Genomic DNA, 24,251 nt, shown 5'->3' with positions numbered 1-24,251 from the left:
TTTAAATTCCGCTGGCGGTGGACGCCACCACATGCGTTGCCGCTTTAAGTGACAGACCGGAGGAAGCGAAGGGAGAAGATCCCCAGCCCTCGCCCAGACCCAGCACAAACCAGTACACAGGACAGGTTGCTCTCCTTCCTCCCAGCTCCCAAAGCCGTCCCGCAGCCGCTCACCCTCCCCTGGTGGCGCCAAGCGTCATTTCACCCCGGGTTCCCTCACCAAGATGGCGGCGGATCACGTGTCACCCGCAGATAGACAGATGGGCGGGGCCAAGCTGTCAGATTGGAACCAGAGAGAGGAGGGCAGTGGAATTAGTTTGGGATTGATACAGGGCTATGGGGAGAGAGCAAGGCAGTGGGATTAGTTTGTGATTGATGCAGGGCTGTGGGGAAGAGCAGGGCAGTGGGATTAGTTTGGGATTGATACAGGGCTGTGGGGAGAGAGCAGGGCAGTGGGATTAGTTTGGGATTGATACAGGGCTGTGGGGAGAGAGCAGGGCAGTGGGATTAGTTTGGGATTGATACAGGGCTGTGGGGAGAGAGCAGGGCAGTGGGATTAGTTTGTGATTGATACAGGGCTGTGGGGAGAGAGCAGGGCAGTGGGATTAGTTTGGGATTGATACAGGGCTATGGGGAGAGAGCAGGGCAGTGGGATTAGTTTGGGATTTATACAGGGCTATGGGGAGAGAGCAGGGCAGTGGGATTAGTTTGTGATTGATACAGGGCTGTGGGGAGAGAGCAGGGCAGTGGGATTAGTTTGTGATTGATACAGGGCTGTGGGGAGAGAGCAGGGCAGTGGGATTAGTTTGGGATTGATACAGGGCTATGGGGAGAGAGCAGGGCAGTGGGATTAGTTTGGGATTTATACAGGGCTATGGGGAGAGAGCAGGGCAGTGGGATTAGTTTGTGATTGATACAGGGCTATGGGGAGAGAGCAGGGCAGTGGGATTAGTTTGTGATTGATACAGGGCTGTGGGGAGAGAGCAGGGCAGTGGGATTAGTTTGGGATTGATACAGGGCTATGGGGAGAGAACAGGGCAGTGGGATTAGTTTGGGATTGATACAGGGCTATGGGGAGAGCGCGGGGCATTGCGATTCGTTTGGGATTGATACAGGGCTATGGGGAGAGAACAGGGCAGTGGGATTAGTTTGGGATTGATACAGGGCTATGGGGAGAGAACAGGGCAGTGGGATTAGTTTGGGATTGATACAGGGCTATGGGGAGAGCGCGGGGCATTGCGATTCGTTTGGGATTGATACAGGGCTATGGGGAGTGCCCGGGGCAGTGGGATGAGTTTGGGATTGATACAGGGCTATGGGGAGAGAGCAGTGCAGTTGGATTAGTTTGGGATTGATGCAGGGCTATGGGGAGAGTGCGGGGCAGTGGGATTAGTTTGGGATTGATACAGGGCTATGGGGAGAGCGCGGGGCATTGGGATTCATTTGGGATTGATACAGGGCTATGGGGAGTGCCCGGGGCAGTGGGATGAGTTTGGGATTGATACAGCGCTATGGGGAGAGTGCGGGGCATTGGGATTCATTTGGGATTGATACAGGGCTATGGGGAGAGCACGGGGCATTGGGATTCGTTTGGGATTGATACAGGGCTATGGGGAGAGCGCGGGGCATTGGGATTCGTTTGGGATTGATACAGGGCTATGGGGAGTGCCCGGGGCAGTGGGATGAGTTTGGAAAAGAGATCCCTTGCATGGAATCCCTGGGGAATCTGTCGAAACAATGCTCGGATGAGGATGTGTTATCCTCAAATTCCTAGAAGTGGCGTTTCTCCCACATGCGGTGAATGTGTAAATTATTCGATTTCTGCCAGAACAGTAGTCGAGATATCGTTTTGATTCACTTTGTGTCGTTGACACGATAGGAGTCTCAGTTCAAATTCCTGCCCGCTCCCCAGATTGGTATCATTAATCCACGACCGTCAGGTAGAAGCATATAGGTGCCTTTGTATTTGAAATGTTGGACATTCAAAGGAAGTATGATTTGCCAGACAATTCTGTCGGATCACAATGCCCCTTTAAGAGATGAAGAAGTGAGTTTTATAATAAACTGGAGGAAATGAAACTGAAAGCAAAGTGAGCGACTGCATAAGGAGCAGAAACTGAGATGGCCGTCAGTGAACCCATGAAAAATGATTTAACCTGCCCCATCTGCCTTTCCCTGTTTGTGGAGCCGGTGAGACTGGACTGTGAGCACAACTTCTGTAAATCCTGTATCCAGAAGTGTTGGGGAAAGCAGCGTCAGGCTGTGTGCTGCCCGGAATGTCAGACAGTTTTCCTCAGGAGAAACTACACCAGTAACAGGGTGTTGGCCAATCTCTCCGAGTCAGCTCGGCAGCTGGAGCTGAACCTGAATCCGGAGGAGGCTCAGTTTCACTGTGAGGAACACGATGAGAAGCTGCTGTTGTTCTGTGAGGAGGATGAGACTCTGGTCTGTGCCAGTTGTGTCGACTCTCCCGCACATTCAACTCACAAGTTTCTGTCTCTACAGGTGGCGGTTCAAAAGTACAAGGTAAGGGGACACAGAGTTACTGTCTCCATTGTTCACAGTATTTATTGGGATGTTATGAGTGCTGTTTGAAATTAATGAACAAATTTTGCTCAGTCCTCCTGTTTGCTCACTTTCAGCTCAGTACTGACATTGTGACAGTGAGCAATCTGAGAGATGATCTGTTAATAGTGTGTGAACTATTGTATTGCAGCAGATATTTACACTCACACGAGCTTAATACCGATTCAAGCAACATTTTCCTCCGTTCCAATTTGTGTTCGCCCGACTGCTGTAGTCAGGGTAACCAACTCTGTTTTGGATGTATCCCTGGAGGTTAAATCACATGTCCTCTCACAGTAACAACCCCGCCCCCGGGCTCATGCCATTGGTCGCTCCACATGTCCATCCTTCCAAGCCCTGTCTTCCTAGCCAATTGGAAAGTAATCTGGCTCTTATTACCTGATTGGATGATTCTGACCATCAGTCAAACAGCCTTTTTCCCCATTAAAAACACATTTGTAAAAATGTAGGCAAAGTAATTTTTTTTATTGTCCCTATAATTTTATTTGTTCCGTTTACTTGCAGCAAATTCCTGGAGATTAAAAAAAGTTAAATACTGCAGATGCTAGAAATCTGAAATAAAAACAAAAAGTGCTGGAAATACTCAGCATGTCTGGCAGCATCTGTGGAGAGAGAAGCAAATTTAACGTTTCAGGTCTGTGACCTTTCGTCAGAACTGGCAAAGGTTAGAAATGTAATAGATTTTAAGCAAATAAAGTGGGGGGGGCGGCAAAAGAGAACAAAAAGGAAGCTGTTGGTTAGAATTTGGCACACACTTCCTGAAGGGGTGGTGGAGGCAGGAACCCTCACAACATTTAAGAAGTATCCAGATGAGCACTTGAAATGCCATAGCATACAAGGCTATGGGCCAAGTGCTGGAAAATGGGATTAGAATAGCCGGCAGGGACATGATGGTTGAAGGGCCTGTTTCTGTGCTGTATAATGGGACCAGGGTGTTGCGGAGGGAACGATCCTTTCAGAATGCTGACAGGGGAGGGGAAGATGTATTTGGTAGTGGCATCACGCTGGAGGTGGCAGAAATGGCAGAGGATGATCCTTTGGATGTGGAGGCTGGTGGGGTGGAAAGTGAGGACAAGGGGAACCCTGTCATGGTTCTGGGAGGGAGGGGAAGTGGTGAGGGCAGAGGTACGGGAAATGGGCCAGACCCTGGTTGAGGGCCCTGTCAACAGCAGTGGGGGGGGGGGATCGTCGATTAAAGAAAAAGGAAGACGTTTCAGAAGCGCTGTTGTGGGAGGCTGCTTCATCAGAGCAGCTGCGGCAGAGATGGAGAAACTGGGAGAGTGGAATGGAGTCCTTGCAGGAGACAGGGTGTGAGGAAGTGTAGTCAAGGTAGCCGTGGGAGACAGTGGGTTTATAATGAATATTAGTAGACAGCCTATCCCCAGAGATGGAGACAGAGAAGTCGAGGAAGGGAAGGGAAGTGTCTGAGATGGACCATGTAAAAGGTGAGGAAATTGTAAACAAAGTTGATAAATTTTTCCAGTTCGGGGTGGGAGCAGGAAACGGCACTGATATAGTCATCAATGTACCGGAAAAAGAGTTGAGGGAGGGGGCCAGAGTAGGATGGGAACAAGGATCCAGTTTTCCAGTGAACATCAACGCAAGCTCAAGGAACAGCACCTCATTTACTGATCAGGCATGATACAGTCGACAGGAGTGAACATTGAGTCAGCGTCGTACAGCATAGAAACAGGCCCTTCGGCCCACAGCCTTCATGCCGACCATAATGCCTATCATACGAATCCCACCTGCCTGCATTAATTCCATATCACTCTATGCCTTTCTCATTCAAGTACCTGTCCAGATGCCTCTTAAATGTTGCTACTGTTCCTGCCTCCACCACCTCCTCAGGCAGCTCATTCCAGATACCCACTATTCTTTGTGTGAAAAATTTACCCCTTTGATCCTCTTTAAACCTCCTCCCTCTCACCTTAAATCTATGCCCCCTAATTTTAGTCTCACCCCTACCATGGGAAACAGACTCTGGCTATCTACCCTATCTATGCCTCTCATAATTTTATATACCTCTATCATGTCCCCTCTCAGCCTCCTTCGCTCCAGGGAAAACAGACCTAGCCTATCCAATCTCTCTTTATAACTCAAGCCCTCCAAACCTGGCAACATCCTTGTGAATCTTTTCTGCACCCTCTCTAGCTTAATCACATCTTTCCTGTAGTGCGGCGAACAGAACTGCACACAGTACTCTAAATACAGCCTAACCAACGTTATGTACAACTGTAACATGATGTCCCAACTCTTGTACTCAATGCCTTGGCTGATGAAGGCAAGCATGCCATATGCCTTCTTCACCACCCTGTCTACCTGTGTTGCCACATTCAGGGAACTATGTACTTGCACCCCAAGGTCTCTCTGCTCAACGATACTTCCCAGGGCCCTGCCATTCACTGTATATGTCCTGCCCTGGTTTAACTTCCCAAAATGCATCACTTCACACTTGTCTGCATTAAATTCCATTTGCCAACCCCTTGCCCACTTGATCTATATCCTGTTGTAACCTTAGACAACCTTCTTCACTGTCCACTATACCACCAGTTTTGGTGTCATCTGCAAACTTACTAATCATGCCCCCTGCATTCACATCCAAGTCATTAATAGGTATTTGACAAACAACAGAGGGCCCAGCACCGATCGCTGCGGCACACCACTGGTCACCGGCCTCCAATCTGAAAAGCAACCCTCCACTACCACCCTCTGCCTCCTATCACCAATCCAATTTTGTATCCAATTGGCTAGCTCACCCTGGATACCATGTGTTTGAACCTCCCAGACCAACCTACCATGCGGGGCCTTGTCAAAGGCCTTGCTAAAGTCCATGTAGACAACGTCCATCACCCTGCCCTCGTCAATTCTCTTGGTCACCTCCTCAAAAAACTTAATCAAATTTGTGAGACATGATTTCCCACGTCCAAAGCCATGCTGGCTATCCCTAATCAGATCTTGCCTTTCCAAAAGCATATAAATCCTGTCTCTCAGAATCCCTTCCAATAACTTTCCCACCACTGATGTAAGGCTCACCGGCCTGTAGTTCCCTGGCTTATCCCTGCTGCCCTTCTTAAATAAAGGCACAACATTAGTTATCCTCCAGTCTTCCAGTACCTTACCCGTGGCTAACAATGATACAAAAATCTCTGCCAGGGCCCCAGCAATCTCCTCCCTTGCTTCCCATAGCATCCTAGGATACACCTGGTCAGGCCCTGTGGATTTACCCACCTTAATGTGCGTCAAAACCTCCAACACTTCCTCCTTTATAATGCTGATATGCTCCAGGATATCGCTGTTCCATCCCTTGAACTCACTAGTTTCCATTTCCTTCTCCATGGTAAATACAGATGAGAAGTATTCATTTAAGACCTCGCCCATTTCCTGTGGCTCCACACATAGATTACCACACTGATCCTTAAGGGGACCTACTCTCTCCCTAGCTACCCTTTTAATATACTTATAGAATCTTTTAGGATTCTCCTTTATCTTATCTGCCAGGGAAATCTCATGGCCCCTTTTCGCCCTCCTAATTTCCTTCTTTAGTGCTGGAGTCACTCAGCAGGTCTGGCAGCATCTGTGGAAAGAGAAGCAGAGTTAACGTTGAAGGGTCACTGACCCGAAACGTTAACTCTGCTTCTCTTTCCACAGATGCTGCCAGACCTGCTGAGTGACTCCAGCATTTCTTGTTTTTGTTTCAGATTTCCAGCATCCGCAGTATTTTGCTTTTATTCCTTCTTAAGTGTACTCCTACATCCCCTATACTCCTCGAGGGACTTGCTTGATCCCAGCTGCCTATACCTGACATTGAATTAAATAATTTCAGAGCATGATTACTCCCTACACCCCTTTTTGATTTTTAATTTGACTTTTTATTTTTATTTCATTTTATTTTAGTTTGTTTCATCATTTTTTTTTACCATGTGCCTGCCCACTGTTATTTTTCATGTTTGTGTTTTTGGCTAGGGCTTTCCTTATTCTGTAATTTCACACCCTCTCTGCACTAACGCTTTGTCTTTCACCACACCATTGACACACTCTTTGCTTTTTCCCCATGACCTCCTTGTCAGTTATTCTCTGTGACCCTCTGTCCTTCCCTTTTGTTCTATTTTACCCCACCCCCACTTTATTTGCTTAAAACCTATTATATTTCTAACCTTTGCCAGCTCTGATGAAAGGTCACTGACCTGAAACATTAACTTTGCTTCTCTCTCCACAGATGCTGCCAGACCTGCTGAGTATTTCCAGCACTTTTTGTTTTTAATTCCTCGAGATTAAACTTCAATTCCTGGAGATTCCAGAATAATCCTGGAGAATTGGCAACGTAGCAGTAGTGTAATGTAGCTTTAAGGAAGTTTCCTGCATTAAGACTGTTTTTCATACTATTACTGCAGTGTAATGTGGCTTTAACTGAAGTATCGTTCATTATAGATGGGGCACAGCCTATAACCCTACACTGACAGGAAATAGGAACACACTCACTCCATTGACCACATTACCAGGTCTGGCAATACCTTCAATTTAAAATTCTTATCCTCCTGTTCAAATCCCTCCATAGTATTGCCCCTCCCTATCTACAACCTCCTCCAGCCCCATAACCATCCGAAATCCCTTTGTTCCTCCAATCTAGCCTCTTGTCCATCCCAAATTTTCATCCCTTCAGCATTGGCAGCTGAACCGTCAGCTGCCCAGGCCCTAAACTCTGGGAAATCTCCCGAAACCTCTCTAGCCTCACAACCTCTCTCTTCTCCTTGAAGGCACTCCTGAAAACCTACCCCTTTGGTCAAAATTTTGGTCACCTGCTCTATTACCTCCTTATGTAGCTCAGTATCACATTTTGTGGGATAATTATTCCTATGGAGCGCTTTAGGATGTTTTGCAGCATTCAAGGTGAAAATAAATGCAAGTTGTTGTTGTTTTGACCTATCTGTCTCTGCAGTAGATTTCCAACTTCCCACTCAGTGCCCCTGAACATGAACCTGGCACTACAGATCAGCCACCTGTTATAGAAACAACCTCGATTTTCATTTCCAATTGATTTGAATGGAATGAATATCAGCCAGGTTCTGTAATGGGATCAAACTGTAATATCAGTTTTGTGGAAACAACCAGGGAAAAGTCTATTTTAGATCTTTTTTTTGTAATGAGACAGGGTTAATTAGTAACCTCATAGTAAGGCATCCTCTGGAAAACGTGATCATAATATGATAGAATTTCACTTGTGCTTGAGAGTGACGTACCTAAGTCTGAAACTAGAATATTGAAATTAATTAAAGCCAAGTACACAGGTATAAGGGTTGCATTCGCTAAGGTAGATTGGAAAATTAGATTAAAAGGTATGACGAGAGATGAGCAATGGCAAATATTTAAAGAAATATTTCATAACTCTCAATGAATCTACATTCCATTGAGAAATAAGAAACTCCACAGGAAAAATTATCCATCTGTGGCTAACGAAAGAGTTTAAGAATAGTATTAGAATAAGAGGACTATAATATTGTCCAGAAGACTAATAAGCCCTGAGGATTGAGAGAGTTTTAGATACCAGTAAGCATGACCAAAAGAAATGAAGGTGTAGAAAGCAGAATGAGTAAAATAGCAGGAAATGTAAAAAGAGATTGTAAAAAGGAAGAGAGTAGCAAAAGTAAATGTGGTTTCCTTAGAGTTTGAGACAAGAAAATTAAAAGTAGGGAATAAGGAAATGGCAGAGACATTAAACAAATATTTTGTGTGACTATGGAAGACACAAAAAATACCAGAACTAGTGGGGAATCAATGGACTAATGAGAGTGAGAAATTTAAAATAATTAATATTAGTACAAAAGGTACTGGAGAAATTAATGGAGCTGAAAGCCAACAAATCCCTCGGACCTGACAGCTGATAACCTAGTGTTCTAAAAGAGACAGTTACAGAGATGCAATGGTTGTGATCTTCCAATATCCCCTGGCTTCGGGAACGGTCTGAGTGGATTGGAAGGTTGCTAATATCACACTGCTTTCCAAGAAAGGAGGTAGAGAGAAAATGAAACTACAGGTCAAATAGTCTGATATCAGTTATCAGGGAAATACTGGAATCCATTACTACAGAAATGGTAATGGCACTTAGAAAATCATAATATAACTAGGCAGAGTCAACATGGTGTTATAAAAGAAAATCATGTTTGGCAAATCTGTTAAGAGTTTTTTCAAGATGCAACTAGCAGAGTACCAGTGGATGTAGTATATTTGGATTTTCAAAAGGTATTCAATAAGTTGCGTCTGTAAAGGAATAAACTCAGGTTAGGTGAGTGGGAAAGAAGGTGGCAGATGAAGTATAATGTAGGGAAAGATGAGGTTATTCACTTCGATAGGAAGAAAAAAACTTGTATATTTTTTAAATGTTGAAAGACTATTAAATCTTGGTGTTCAGAGGGAGTTCAGTGTTGATGTACATGAAACAAAACAAATTGAAATGCAGGTACAGCAAGCAATTAGAAAGGCCTTTATTGTAAGGTGGTTCAAGCACAAGAATAAAGAAATCTTGGCACAATTCTAGAGCTTTCATGAGCCCACACTCTGGAGTATGTGCACAATTTTAGTCTCTGTACCTAAGGAAGGACATACTTGCCATAGAGGGAGTGCAAGGAAGGTTGATTAGTCTTATGAGGCGAGATAGAGCAGAATAGGCCTATAGTCTCTGGAGTTTAGAAGAATGAGAGGTGAACATGTTGAAACCAAAAGATTCAATTCTTTTATTCTTTCACGAGATGAGTGCATTGCTGGCTCGGCTAGCATTTATTGCTCATCCCTAATTGCCCTTGAGAAGCTGGTGGTGAGCTGCCTTCTTGAACCACTGCAGTCCATGTGGGGTAGGTACTATTAGGGAGGGAGTTCCAGGATTTTGACCCAGCGATAGTGAAGGAACGGTGATAATATTCCAAGTCAGGATGGTGTGTGGCTTGGAGATGGTGATGTTCCCATGCAACTGCTGCCCTTGTCCTTCTCGGTGGTAGAGGTCGCGGATTTGGAAGGTGCTGTTGAAGGAGCTTGGCGAGTTGTTGCAGGGCATCTTGTAGATGGTACACACTGCTGTCACTCTGTGTCGATGGTGGTGGGAGTGAATGTTGAAGGTGGTGGATAGGGTGCCAATCAAGCGGGCTGCTTTATCCTGGATGGTATCGATCTTCTTGAGTATTGTTGGCGCTGCACTCATCCAGGCAAGTGGAAAATATTCCATCACACATAACTTGTGCCTTGTAGATGCTGGACAGGCTTTGGGGAGTCAGGAGGTGAGTTACTAGCCACAGGATTCCTAGCCTCTAGCCTGCTCTTGTAGCTATGTTATTTATATAGCTACTCCAGTTCAGTTTCTGATCAATGGTAACCCCCAGGCTGTTGATAATGGGGGATTCACTGATGGTATTGCCATTGAATGTCAAGGAGAGATGGTTGGATTCTCTCTTGTTGGAGGTGATCACAGCCTGGCACTCGTGTGGCATGAATATAACTTGCCACTTATCATCCCAAGCCTGAATGTTGTCCAGGTCTCACTGCATATGGACACGGACTGCCTCAGTATCTGAGTTGTCGCGAATGGTGCTGAACATTGTGCAATCATCAGCAAACAGCTGAGAGTGCTGGACAGGATAGATGCTGAGAGGTTGTTTCTCCTGGCTGGAGAGTCTAGAACTAGAGGGCATAGTCTCAGGATAAGGGGATGGACATTTCAGATTGAGATGAGGAGAAATGTCTTCACTCAGAGGGTTGTGAATATTTGGAATTCTCTACCCCAGAGGGTTGTGGAAACTCAGTCGTTGAGTATCTTTAAGGATGAGATTGCTCGATGTCTGTCTCTAATTAAGGGAAATGGGGGTAGGGAGAGATAGTGGCCATGAGCTTAATAAAGAGTGGAGCACCTTGAGGAGCCATATAGTCTCCTTCTGCTCCGATTTCTTATGTTCTTATGTTTCTTGGTCACCATTACTGATAGAGTTTTTTTTATTCCAGATGTATTTAACTGAATTTAAATTCCCCAGCTGCCATGATGGGATTTAAACTCACATCTCTGCACCTTTCGTCCAGGCCTCTGGATTACTCATCCAGTAACATAACCATGATGTTACTGCACTCCTAATTTCCTAATTTTGCTTTCCTGAAAAGTGGAAACATCTTCCCTGCACCTATCTATCAAACACATTTCTATATTTTCTATAAAATAAACCAGTAGTTGCTTTGAAGCTGTACCTGGTCTAATTGAATACTTTTCAATTTTCCTTTGTTAAGAAAGGGGTACACACTAGTGTCACATGTAACATTCCCTGAACACCTGTCTCCACAGTTTGTGAATACAATACCAGACATTGCAATGGATTACAGTGAGATCTGATTCCATTTCTAGGACCAGCTGAAATTGTCCTTGGATTCCATGGAGGATGAAAAGAAAAGTAAAAGTGAATTAAAAGAGCAGCAGGAGAGGAGGATTTCAGAACTGAGTGTGAGTATTACTCTTGTTACCTTTAAACACTGTGACCCTTTAACAACCCACTGCTTAAATGATCTCTCACCATCTTAGGAACTCACAGCATCCCTGGAACAAGATATCTCTGCACAATTTGCCAAAATTCATCGATATCTTGAAGAAAAGGAGAAAAATTTAATCGAAGGGCTGCGGAGGCAAAAGGAGGAAGATCTGCGACCAATGGAGAAGAACCTGAAAGGAATTGAACAGGAATTGGCATCACTTGAGGAGAACATATTGAAGCTTTGTGTAGACATCGATCAGCAAGACAGTATCTCTTTTCTCAAGGTGACCCGTTACAATCCAATCCCCAAGCTGTCGGTGTGAGTGTAAACAGCATTTAATAATAGGGCTCAAACCACATCACAACAATGCAATGTGCAGTATAACTGAGGACAAAGAGGTATCCATCAGGATTGAGTTCTCAGTGTCAAGGAGGCTATCCCACACTGTCAGCTCCTCAAACTGGCTGCAGTATAACTGGAACCAGAGTAAAAAGTCCAGTAAAGGTGTGGGAAAGAGCTGGGCTGCACCTAAACTAAGGAAAGATAAAGAGATTTCTGAGGAACATTGAGGCAGCAATCAGAAATCAAGCTAAATACATGGGGAAAGGGTTTGGAGGAAACCAGACCCAACCAAGACAAACTGTAGGGTTGAAGGTCATTAGCAGGTGGTTCCACAGACAGAAAGATGTAAATTCCCCTGGGGAGACAGCACAAAATGGGCGATAGTGTATCAGAAGCTGGTTTTACATTCTGCCGAATTTTCCTTTCCTGTCAATGGACACACACACACATTTAAACCTGTGCAGAACCTGGGTTAAACCACATTTGGAGTTGAGGAAAATAATGTAGATACATTTAAAGGGAAGCTGGATAAACACATGAGTGAGAAAAGAAGCTAATGTTGATGAAGTTAGATGAAGAGGGGTGAGAGGAGGTTCGTGTGGAGCACAGACACCAGCCTAAACCACTTGGGCTGCAGGGCTGTTGCTGTGCTGTAGACTCTATGTCATTTGAGATAATAATGTGTTTAGCTCTAGTAACCGTGGAGTGAGGCAGTGCAGAGCAGAGCGGTGAGGCTAATTCCCAGTGTCAGCATTCTCAGCCACAAGGAAAGACTGGAGAGAAATGCTTCACTTTGCAAAGGAGGAGGGAATATTGAGAGAGTAAACCGTGTGATATCAGCTCAGTTACCCAGTGAACACATCTCCCAATATAACCTCAATAGAAACAGAAATGGAGAGAAGTGTTTACGGGAGGCCGAGCCAATATCACCCATGTTACATAATCACCCAATGTCAAAATAAGTGTCAGAGAGGTGGTTTTATTCAGGTGGAACGGAGATTAAACAGGATGGTGAAGGAAAGTCAGAATCCAACTTTAATTGTTGGACAAGTGAATCTGGGAAATGTAATTTTGGGACTGATATTAGGAAGTTTATCTCTTACAACAGTGAGGAATACATGGAATGAGCCACAGGATAGCAGGGTCATTGAAAATTTTTAAGGCAGAGGTAGATAAATTCTTGACTAACAAGGGAGTCAAAGGATATTGGGGTGGGCAGGAAAGTGGAGTTGAGGCCACAATCAGATCAGCCATGATTGTATTAAATGGCAGAGCAGAATCGAAAGGGCTGAATGGCCTCCTCCTAATTCATATGTTCGTATTAGGAGAGGAACCAATCAGATGATGCAATGTGGGGGAGTGCTGATAGCCTGTTCAGATGGAAGAATTGATGGGTGGAATGGTTTCCCTGACTCGTCAATATCCTGTGAACTCACATTCTGAATATCTCCTACAGGTTACTGAGGTTTCCTCATTGAGTATTTGTGACATGGCTCCTTAATTTTCCCCACTTCTTGCCTGTGACATGTTGGGGTTCAGTCCCATGTGTACTAGTCCTGACAGCAGTGACATATTGGGATTCAGTCCCATTGTACAAGCCCTGAGAGCAGTGACATATTGGGGCTCAGTCCCATGTGTACTAGTCCTGACAGCAGTGACATATTGGGGTTCAGTCCCATGTGTACTAGTCCTGACAGCAGTGACATATTGGGGTTCAGTCCCATGTGTACTAGTCCTGACAGCAGTGACATATTGGGGTTCAGTCCCATGTGTACTAGTCCTGACAGCAGTGACATATTGGGGTTCAGTCCCATGTGTACTAGTCCTGAAAGCAGTGACATATTGGGGTTCAGTCCCATGTGTACTAGTCCTGACAGCAGTGACATATTGGGGTTCAGTCCCATGTGTACTAGTCCTGACAGCAGTGACATATTGGGGTTCAGTCCCATGTGTACTAGTCCTGAAAGCAGTGACATATTGGGGTTCAGTCCCATGTGTACTAGTCCTGAAAGCAGTGACATATTGGGGTTCAGTCCCATGTGTACTAGTCCTGACAGCAGTGACATATTGGGGTTCAGTCCCATGTGTACTAGTCCTGAAAGCAGTGACATATTGGGGTTCAGTCCCATGTGTACTAGTCCTGACAGCAGTGACATATTGGGGTTCAGTCCCATGTGTACTAGCCCTAAGAGCAGTGACATATTGGGGTTCAGTCCCATGTGTACTAGTCCTGACAGCAGTGACATATTGGGGCTCAGTCCCATGTGTACTAGTCCTGACAGCAGTGACATATTGGGGTTCAGTCCCATGTGTACTAGTCCTGAAAGCAGTGACATATTGGGGTTCAGTCCCATGTGTACTAGTCCTGACAGCAGTGACATATTGGGGTTCAGTCCCATGTGTACTAGTCCTGACAGCAGTGACATATTGGGGTTCAGTCCCATGTGTACTAGTCCTGACAGCAGTGACATATTGGGGTTCAGTCCCATGTGTACTAGCCCTAAGAGCAGTGACATATTGGGGTTCAGTCCCATGTGTACTAGTCCTGAGAGCAGTGACATATTGGGGTTCAGTCCCATGTGTACTAGTCCTGAGAGCAGTGACATATTGGGATTCAGTTCCATTGTACAAGCCCTGAGAGCAGTGACATATTGGGGCTCAGTCCCATGTGTACTAGCCCTAAGAGCAGTGACATATTGGGATTCAGTTCCATTGTACAAGCCCTGAGAGCAGTGACATATTGGGGCTCAGTCCCATGTGTATCAGTCCTGAGAGCAGTGACATATTGGGGTTCAGTCCCATGTGTACTAGTCCTGAAAGCAGTGACATATTGGGGTTCAGTCCCATGTGTACTAGTCCTGACAGCAGTGACATATTGGGGTTCAGTCCCATGTGTACTAGTCCTGACAGCAGTGACATATTGGGGTTCAGTCCCATGTGTACTAGTCCTGAAAGCAGTGACATATTGGGGTTCAGTCCCATGTGTACTAGTCCTGACAGCAGTGACATATTGGGGTTCAGTCCCATGTGTACTAGCCCTAAGAGCAGTGACATATTGGGGTTCAGTCCCATGTGTACTAGTCCTGACAGCAGTGACATATTGGGGCTCAGTCCCATGTGTACTAGTCCTGAGAGCAGTGACATATTGGGGTTCAGTCCCATGTGTACTAGTCCTGACAGCAGTGACATATTGGGGCTCAGTCCCATGTGTACTAGTCCTGACAGCAGTGACATATTGGGGTTCAGTCCCATGTGTACTAGTCCTGAGAGCAGTGACATATTGGGATTCAGTTCCATTGTACAAGCCCTGAGAGCAGTGACATATTGGGGCTCAGTCCCATGTGTACTAGCCCTAAGAGCAGTGACATATTGGGATTCAGTTCCATTGTACAAGCCCTGAGAGCAGTGACATATTGGGGCTCAGTCCCATGTGTACTAGCCCTGACAGCAGTGACATATTGGGGTTCAGTCCCATGTGTACTAGTCCTGAAAGCAGTGACATATTGGCGTTCAGTCCCATGTGTATCAGTCCTGAAAGCAGTGACATACTGGGGTTCAGTCCCATGTGTACTAGTCCTGAAAGCAGTGACATATTGGGGTTCAGTCCCATGTGTATCAGTCCTGAGAGCAGTGACATACTGGGGTTCAGTCCCATGTGTACTAGTCCTGAGAGCAGTGACATATTGGGATTCAGTCCCATGTGTGATACCCATGCAAACAGTGAGTAGGAGGCTGTTTGACTGTGTGGGCATCACAATAAGCCTGTTCTTGTCTGATACACAGGTGCATGTTTCCCCAGAGCTGTCTGGAAGTGCCCAGGAGCTGGTGAATAAACTGTTATCTCCCTATTGAGGGATTCGGAGGTCAGGAATAACATCACCGTCCTCAGCTCAGGGAAACAGACCTGAGACAGGCTCTGAGTTACTGGGAAAATAGAGACTAGAAATAAAAGGAACTGATCAGTGAACCTCCAAAATCTTCAGCAGCAAAGGAAATACTGTCGAGTGTACTCCAGGGGTAACTGACATGCTATCACAGCACTGGTACCCGTCAGTGAAAACTCCACACAGATCCATTCACATTTTATTAAAACAACTGATGATATCATTAAAACACATTCTGAACAGCACTGTATATTTATTAACATGTTTCTGATTCTCTGTCTTGCAGGAGCTGAAACGATTGAGAGAAAGGTGAGCATCCAATTCAAATTCACACACGGTCTGACACTGTGATCACAGTTTGCATCCTGTAGTGAATGATTAAACCAATCCCATTGAAACAGGTACCTGGACAAAGGTGAGGAAGATGAAGGAGCAGAGAGAGGTGAAGATGAAGAGATACTGGTGTTTCCAAGGATGAAATACGCAGTATTTCGAGGCCCATTACTCTACGCAGTGTGGAAAGAAATGAAACAGATCATCTCTCCAGGTAAGAAACTCCACAGCTTTGTGTCCACTTTCTGTAGTTTCCTGCCCTCTTCCCCCTCTCCTGAAGGTACTGCCAGTTACTGGGTACAGATCAGAGGGGAACAGCACCATCAGGGACCTCACTCAAGGGGCCATTCTTGATGTGAGACCGTAGATTGAGTGATTCAAGCACGAGGGCATCAGAACATCATCTTATTTCATTTTCAGACACACACACTTTTCAGTAGGACTCACTGGACAGTGATCAGACTGGGACACCGAGTTGATTGTGTTCCTTTCTTACCCAGGACAACTGGACAATGATCAGACTGAGATCCTGTATCATCTGTTCACTGTCTTTATTGGGGTCTAGTTAAATCTAACTGTGCACTGTACCTAGTCTGTAACATCTGTTTTCTATATACTGGAGTCTAGAGTATTATCTAACTGTACATTGTACCCAGTTTGTAATATCTGTTCACTGTGCACACTGAAGTCTGGGAATATATCTAACTGTACACTGTACTCAGTCTGTAATATTTACTGATATTTACGTATATGAGCTGATTGCCAAGTCCAGTAGTAAAGACATCAGATAGTAAGTAACCTGTTTCAATTCAGTTTCCTCTGTTTAAAATATTTTACATGATGTTATTTTTATTCCCCAGTCCCAGCCTCACTGACCCTGGACCCAAACACAGCGAGTTGTTATCTCATCCTGTCTAACAATTGCACTGTGAGACACAGTGACACTGCATTGCAGCTCCCTGATAGCCCGGAGAGATTTGGCAGGGTTCCATGTATCCTGGGATCACAAGGATTCACATCAGGGAAACACTACAGGGAGGTCGAGGTCAGGAACAAGACTGAGTGGGCATTGGGTGTGGCCAGAGAGTCAATTAACCGGAAGGGAACGATAAAGCTGGGGCCTAATCATGGTTACTGGACTGTGTGGCTGAGCAATGAATGTGTCTATGCAGTCACTGAAACCAGACACATCCTACTGACTCCACGTGTGAACCCCAGGACCATCGGAGTTTACCTGGACTATGAGGGAGGAGAGGTGACCTTTTACAACGCTGATGATCTGTCCATTCTGTACACTTTCACTGACACATTCACTGAGAAACTCTTTCCTTTTTTCTATCCTGGATCATATTTTAAGGGTAAAAATGCTGCTCCTCTTAAACTGCGGCATTTTGAACTGTAGATTCCCAAACTGATGTGTCAGAGTACAGAGAGAATATGTCCACTGCTGAGTGAATATTGCAAATATCACACACGAACTTGGAGACACAGCAGGAAACAGCACTGGGAAAGGGTCTTGGCAATAAATGATAGGGTTGAGAGTGTTGGGCTGGTGAACTGTACATGTTCCTGGCTCTGAGCTCTTGGGCTGTGATCACAAACTGGGACGTGTGTTACTGTGCAAATTAAAGAGGTCCCCAATGTGAGCTCCTGCTCGCTTTACACCAGCTATCCAATCTGCAACTCTTCAGTCCTGGTCATTCCACCGGGAGAGGCCCTGCTGCTCTTTGTGAATCCAGGAACGCTGTTTGCTGTCAGGAAACTGGAGCAATGTGATCCTGGAGACACACTGCACTGTTCACACACAGTAAAAATACATATACTCAGCTGAAGATCCTGCACATAACCTGACTGCAGACCAGCTGAAGAGCCTGTGCTTAACCTGACTGCAGACCAGCTGAAGATCCTGCACATAACCTGACTGCAGACCAGCTGAAGAGCCTGCGCTTAACCTGACTGCAGACCAGCTGAAAATCCTGCACTTAACCTGACTGCAGACCAGCTGAAAATCCTGCACATAACCTGACTGCAGACCAGCTGAAGATCCTGCACATAATCTGACTGCAGACCAGCTGAAGATCCTGCACATAACCTGACTGAAGACCAGCTGAAGATCCTGCACATAACCTGACTGCAGACCAGCTGAAGATCCTGCACTTAACCTGACTGCAGACCAGCTGAAGATCCTGCACTTAACCTGACTGCAGACCAGCTGAAGATCCTGCACTTAACCTGACTGCAGACCAGCTGAAGATCCTGCACATAACCTGACTGAAGACCAGCTGAAGATCCTGCACATAACCTGACTGAAGACCAGCTGAAGATCCTGCACTTAACCTGACTGCAGACCAGCTGAAGATCCTGCACATAACCTGACTGCAGACCAGCTGAAGATCCTGCACATAACCTGACTGCAGACCAGCTGAAGATCCTGCACATAACCTGACTGCAGACCAGCTGAAGATCCTGCACATAACCTGACTGCAGACCAGCTGAAGATCCTGCACATAACCTGACTGCAGACCAGCTGAAGATCCTGCACATAACCTGACTGCAGACCAGCTGAAGATCCTGCACATAACCTGACTGCAGACCAGCTGAAGATCCTGCACATAACCTGACTGCAGACCAGCTGAAGAGCCTGCGCTTAACCTGACTGCAGACCAGCTGAAAATCCTGCACTTAACCTGACTGCAGACCAGCTGAAGATCCTGCACATAACCTGACTGCAGACCAGCTGAAGATCCTGCACATAACCTGACTGAAGACCAGCTGAAGATCCTGCACATAATCTGACTGCAGACCAGCTGAAGATCCTGCACATAACGTGACTGCAGACCAGCTGAAGATCCTGCACTGAACCTGACTGCAGACCAGCTGAAGATCCTGCACATAATCTGACTGCAGACCAGCTGAAGATCCTGCACATAACCTGACTGAAGACCAGCTGAAGATCCTGCACATAATCTGACTGCAGACCAGCTGAAGATCCTGCACATAACGTGACTGCAGACCAGCTGAAGATCCTGCACTGAACCTGACTGCAGACCAGCTGAAGATCCTGCACATAACCTGACTGAAGACCAGCTGAAGATCCTGCACATAACCTGACTGCAGACCAGCTGAAGATCCTGCACATAACCTAACTGAAGACCAGCTGAAGATCCTGCACATAACCTGACTGCAGACCAGCTGAAGATCCTGCACATAACCTGACTGCAGACCAGCTGAAGATTCTGCACATAATCTGACTGCAGACCAGCTGAAGAGCCTGCACATAACGTGACTGCAGACCAGCTGAAGATCCTGCACTGAACCTGACTGCAGACCAGCTGAAGATCCTGCACATAACCTGACTGCAGACCAGCTGAAGATCCTGCACATAACCTGACTGCAGACCAGCTGAAAATCCTGCACTTAACCTGACTGCAGACCAGCTGAAAATCCTGCACATAACCTGACTGCAGACCAGCTGAAAATCCTGCACTTAACCTGACTGCAGACCAGCTGAAGATCCTGCACTTATCCTGACTGCAGACCAGCTGAAGATCCTGCACATAACCTGACTGCAGACCAGCTGAAGATCTTGCACATAACCTGACTGCAGACCAGCTGAAGATCCTGCACATAACCTGACTGCAGACCAGCTGAAAATCCTGCACTTAACCTGACTGCAGACCAGCTGAAAATCCTGCACATAACCTGACTGCAGACCAGCTGAAAATCCTGCACTTAACCTGACTGCAGACCAGCTGAAGATCCTGCACTTATCCTGACTGCAGACCAGCTGAAGATCTTACACATAACCTGACTGCAGACCAGCTGAAGATCCTGCACATAACCTGACTGCAGACCAGCTGAAGATCTTGCACATAACCTGACTGCAGACCAGCTGAAGATCCTGCACATAACCTGACTGCAGACCAGCTGAGGATCCTGCACATAACCTGACTGCAGACCAGCTGAAGATCCTGCACATAACCTGACTGCAGACCAGCTGAAGATCCTGCACTTCACCTGACTGCAGACCAGCTGAAGATCCTGCACTTAACCTGACTGCAGACCAGCTGAGGATCCTGCACATAACCTGACTGCAGACCAGCTGAAGATCCTGCACATAACCTGACTGCAGAGCAGCTGAAGATCCTGCACATAACCTGACTGCAGACCAGCTGAAGATCCTGCACATAACCTGACTGCAGACCAGCTGAAGATCCTGCACTGAACCTGACTGCATACCACGAGCTACACCACAACCCAGGAATACTGAGATATTTCGAGCGCCTCGGCAAGTTGAAGTTAATCATGAGCACAAATAAAACTTTTGATAAGGGGTTAGTCTGGGGTGGGCCTTTGTTTTTAGAAAAGGGCATGCATTTTTGAAGGGAAATGGTGTTTTTGTGCCGTTAAAACAATTCTAGATTGTGCATCAGTTGTACATAATTGTATAATTCTAATTATTCTGCTATTTAATAAAACAGTCTCTTCATGAAGCCAAGGTTTGTGCCAGAAGATTCTTAGCAGCCACAAGTTAAATAGATTATTTTAATTATGTTGGCATCAAAAGGTATTTCCTGATATTGAACAATAACATTAAATGGCGCCTTTTGTCCCGATTCAGTGAGCAGGACCCCTGACCAATCCCCCTCTCTAACCGGGGACAAGTGATCGGAGCAGGACACCTGACCAATCCCTCTCTCTAACCAAAGGTCAGTGATCGGAGCAGGCCCCCTGACCAATCCCTCTCTCTAACCCAAGGTCAGTGATCGGAGCAGGACCCCTGACCAATCCCTCTCTCTAACCCAAGGACAATGATCGGAGCAGGACCCCTGACAAATCCCTCTCTCTAACCCAAGGTCAGTGATCGGAGCAGGACCCCTGACCAATCCCTCTCTCTAACCCAAGGTCAGTGATCGGAGCAGGACCCCTGACCAATCCCTCTAACCCGGGGACAGTGATCGGAGCAGGGCCCCTGACCAATCCCCCTCTCTAACCGGAGACAGTGCTCAGAGGAGGACCCCTGACCAATATTTTCCAGTTCTGGCAATATCTCCTGTAAATCTCCTCTGTACCCTCTCCAGGGCAATCACACCTATCCTATAACTGTTGACCAGGACAGTACACAGTACTCTAGCTGTGGTCTAATGAGTGTTGAATACAGTACCAGCATAACCTCCCTGCTCTTATAGTCTATGCCTCGGCTAATAAAGGAAAGCGTGCTATACGCCTTCTTAACCACCTGATTGACCTATTCTGCTACCTTTAAGGATCAGTGGGACATACACTCCAAAGTCCCTCTGTTCCTCCACACCAATCAGTATCCTCCTATTTATTGAATATTCCCTTGCCTTGCTGCACTTCACAAAATGCATTACCTCACACTTCTCCGGATTGAATTCCACTTTCCAGCCCAACTGACCAGGCCATCCATATCTTTCTACAGTCGAAAGCTCTCCTCCACACTGTCAACCACACGGCCAAAACGCTTTCTGCAAATGCGTAACGTGGACACTTGGGAAAAAAAGAATTCAGGATTGGAGTGACAGGGTTCCAGTTACAGAGCTAACAGGGTACAATGAGCCAGATGGCCTACTCTGCCGGTGCTAGAATTTCTATGACGCTCTTCTAATTACACATTCCCTTGGAGAAATGCAGTGCTGTTAGTCAACAATTCTGTCATTCACCGGGGAAAGTGTGATAGGGTGTTCGGAGATTGTGAGCAGTGATATAATCAACTTCATTGGCACAGATACTGCAGCAAAAGAGGCCATTCTAAAGACTGACCAACTGCAAACCTCAACTGTTTTTAGTTGCTTTCACCATGTGAATCTTAGTGAAACAGGGACAGTTGTGAACCCAGTGCATTCAACACTTTCTCTCTGGTGTCAGTTCACTGGTGTGACAGACAACCAGACGTCTCAAATTGTATCTCACAACACAGAACAGGTCAAGTGGCCTCCTCACTATGGATTTGCTGATGTTGCAGCAAACAACTGGATGAATTAAACTGCTTCGAGCACTTGGTGCATCTGAACAGTGTTATGACCACGTGAGAAAGGTGTCTCGGAGTCTCTTTCAGCCTTCACCTGGTCTTAGTGTAACAGGGTTTAATTTTAAACACACTATACTTTGAGCTCCCCCTTTGGTGAATCCTTGTTCATCGCTTTCCCAATTAAATGGCAAAGAAATGAGCACAAATAGGCCTTCTTAGGCTGAAGGAAGAAAAGTGAAATTTATTAAAACTTAAACTCTAATATGGTTACCCCTATGGATACACACTGCGCCCCACGCTCGCGTGCATATGTGATACGTACATGCAAATATAGACAGAAAAGAGAAGAAAAATAGAGAGGTTTGAGGCAATATCAGCAGAGTTTCTTGTTACTGTGCTTCGAGCTCACTGTAGTCCTTTTGTAGGTCCTCTTGCTTTTCATTGGGGCCCAGTATTCTTCTTAAACCTTGTTCACTGTAGCAGCATTTTCTCTCTTGGGGTTCATGTGTCTTCAATGGGTCTTCAGTTCCGTGAGCAAGAGATGGGAACAGACAGCAGAGAGATGTTCTCAGTCCAGGAGTAAAGAGCTTTCTGCCTTCAAATTCTCTGTGGCAAATTCAAATAACTCCAACAGCCAGTTAGTCATGTGACTAAACTGGTCTGACCACATCTGTTTGTGTATTCGGCCATCTTAGCAGTTAACCTGGAATGTTAGCCTCTCCACCTTCAAAGTCTGGTAATCAAATATCCATTGTGGATTAAACTGGAGCAGGGAGTGGCCCCTTTGTCCTTTCCAAGTCAGGGGCTTGGCAACCCCTTGGAATAGGCCTTCTTTTCTTCCCAGCAACAATTTTACATTTTAATATTCATGTGGCAAAATATGTGACTCATTCTTGGCAGGTGGGGTGCCTGCCTGACAATGGCTTCTCCCTGGTGTGGGTTCTCTGGTGCTGCATCAAATGAATGGAGGAGTCAAACTGCTTTGTGCACACAGTGCATTCAAACGGTTTCTCTCCAGTGTGGGTTCGCTGATGATCTATTACGTGGCTGGATTGCTGAAAGTGCTTTGCACACAAAATATATTCGAATGGCTTTTCCCCAGTGTGCGTTCACTGATGATTTATCAAGTGGCTGGACATGTCAAATTTCTTTCTGCACACACTACATTCAAATGGTTTCTCTTCAGTGTGGATTCTCTGATGCTGCAGCAAGATATTGGATAAGTTAAAACACTTTGCACACACAGAGCATTCAAACGCTTTCTCCCCAGTGTGAACCTGCTGATGAGCTGTCAAGTAAGCAGACTTCCTAAACTGCTTTGTGCACACTGTGCATTTGAATAGTTTCTCTCCAGTGTGGATTTGCTGATGATCAACCAAGGAGCAAGACCAAATAAACCACTTGGCACACCGGGGACATTCAAACTGCTTCTCCTCCAGTGAAGGTTCACTGATGCACCTTCAAGTTATAGGAGGTGTGTAATCTCTTGTTAGACACTGTACATTTAAATGGTTTATCTCCGCTGTGAGTTTGCTGATGCTGTAAAACGTTATTGGAGCTATAAACCCTTTTCTTATACACATCACATTCAAAGAGTTTCTCTCCAGTCTGGGTTGGTGGTGAACTGTCAGCTCACATGATGTGTAGAATCTCCTCTGACACACTTGGCAAGAAAATGGTTTCTCTGCGGTGTGAGTGTGTTGATGTATCACCAGCTTCGACGAGGTGGGCAGTCTCTTTTGACAGACTTTAAACCGAAATGGTTTCTCTCCCGTCTGAACTCGCAGGCGAGCGTCCATTCGGCAGGCACAGCAGAACCACTTCCCACATTCAACACAGTGAAGGCCGTCCCCATCCTGAAAGGCAGGAACTTCCTGACTCACTCTGGGGGTTTCAGGTGGTGCAGGCTGATCATTGGTCAACATTGCAGTGTTTCCATGGTGACCATTTTTCCCAAAGGATTCAAACAGGATCAATCTACCAAAACTGAATAAAACAAGCAAATCAGTGAACACCCTGTGACTAACCCCACAGCTACGACACTCCCACCCCCTTCAGTCCCTTCGTGTGCGTGCCAGGTTTAATTTATCATCATCAAAGCTGAGAATATCTTTTGCCAGGTTCTCCTATGTCAGGAAAGGCCTTGGTGACCAGTTCAGTCAGGAGAGGATGTGCACACGGTGACAGTGTGTCACTAGCCACACCAGTACTCGTGTAACCTCTCAGAGCCAGGCTGCTGAGTTTATACAATTACTGCTCAATTAGGAACCATTCGGAGCAGTGAAACCATCCATTCAGGACTGACCACTGCCACATTACACCAGGCCAGATTTCCACCCTTCACCTGGGCTGAATTCAGATCCAGAGGTGACACACCAGTTTCCCGAGCTCTGCAGGATCTGAAGCTTCCACCCTCTCAACATATTTCTATTTAACAGCAGCATATTTCACTTGTTTCTACATAAGTAATTTAATCTTTGTCACATGGCAGTGTCTCTCCTGGACATAATCAGACCATTGGAATCAAACCCTAAAGCCACGAGTCCAGTCAAGCAAAATAAAGCAGCACAAGGAATTAGCAAAACTCAGCAATGACAGGAAGAACAGAAATGG

General features: G+C 45.9%; 1 protein-coding gene across 1 annotated transcript in view; it reads left to right on the top strand.

Annotated features, from left to right (window-relative positions):
* The window catches only part of LOC137346278 (zinc-binding protein A33-like), a 49,901-nt gene extending 31,848 nt beyond the window's left edge, over positions 1–18,053 (top strand). The window contains exons 7-11 of the mRNA XM_068009745.1: positions 10,963–11,058; positions 11,137–11,370; positions 15,600–15,622; positions 15,715–15,860; positions 16,507–18,053. Of these exons, the coding sequence (XP_067865846.1) occupies positions 10,963–11,058; positions 11,137–11,370; positions 15,600–15,622; positions 15,715–15,860; positions 16,507–17,048 (1,041 nt within the window). The 3' untranslated portion in view covers positions 17,049–18,053. The remainder of the gene's footprint in view (positions 1–10,962; positions 11,059–11,136; positions 11,371–15,599; positions 15,623–15,714; positions 15,861–16,506) is intronic.
* The last annotated feature ends 6,198 nt before the right edge of the window (positions 18,054–24,251 follow it).

The sequence above is a fragment of the Heterodontus francisci genome, chromosome 29 (assembly GCF_036365525.1).
Source record: "Heterodontus francisci isolate sHetFra1 chromosome 29, sHetFra1.hap1, whole genome shotgun sequence".
NCBI classification, from domain to species: Eukaryota; Metazoa; Chordata; class Chondrichthyes; order Heterodontiformes; family Heterodontidae; genus Heterodontus; species Heterodontus francisci.
This window is presented reverse-complemented; position numbering and strand designations above follow the sequence as displayed.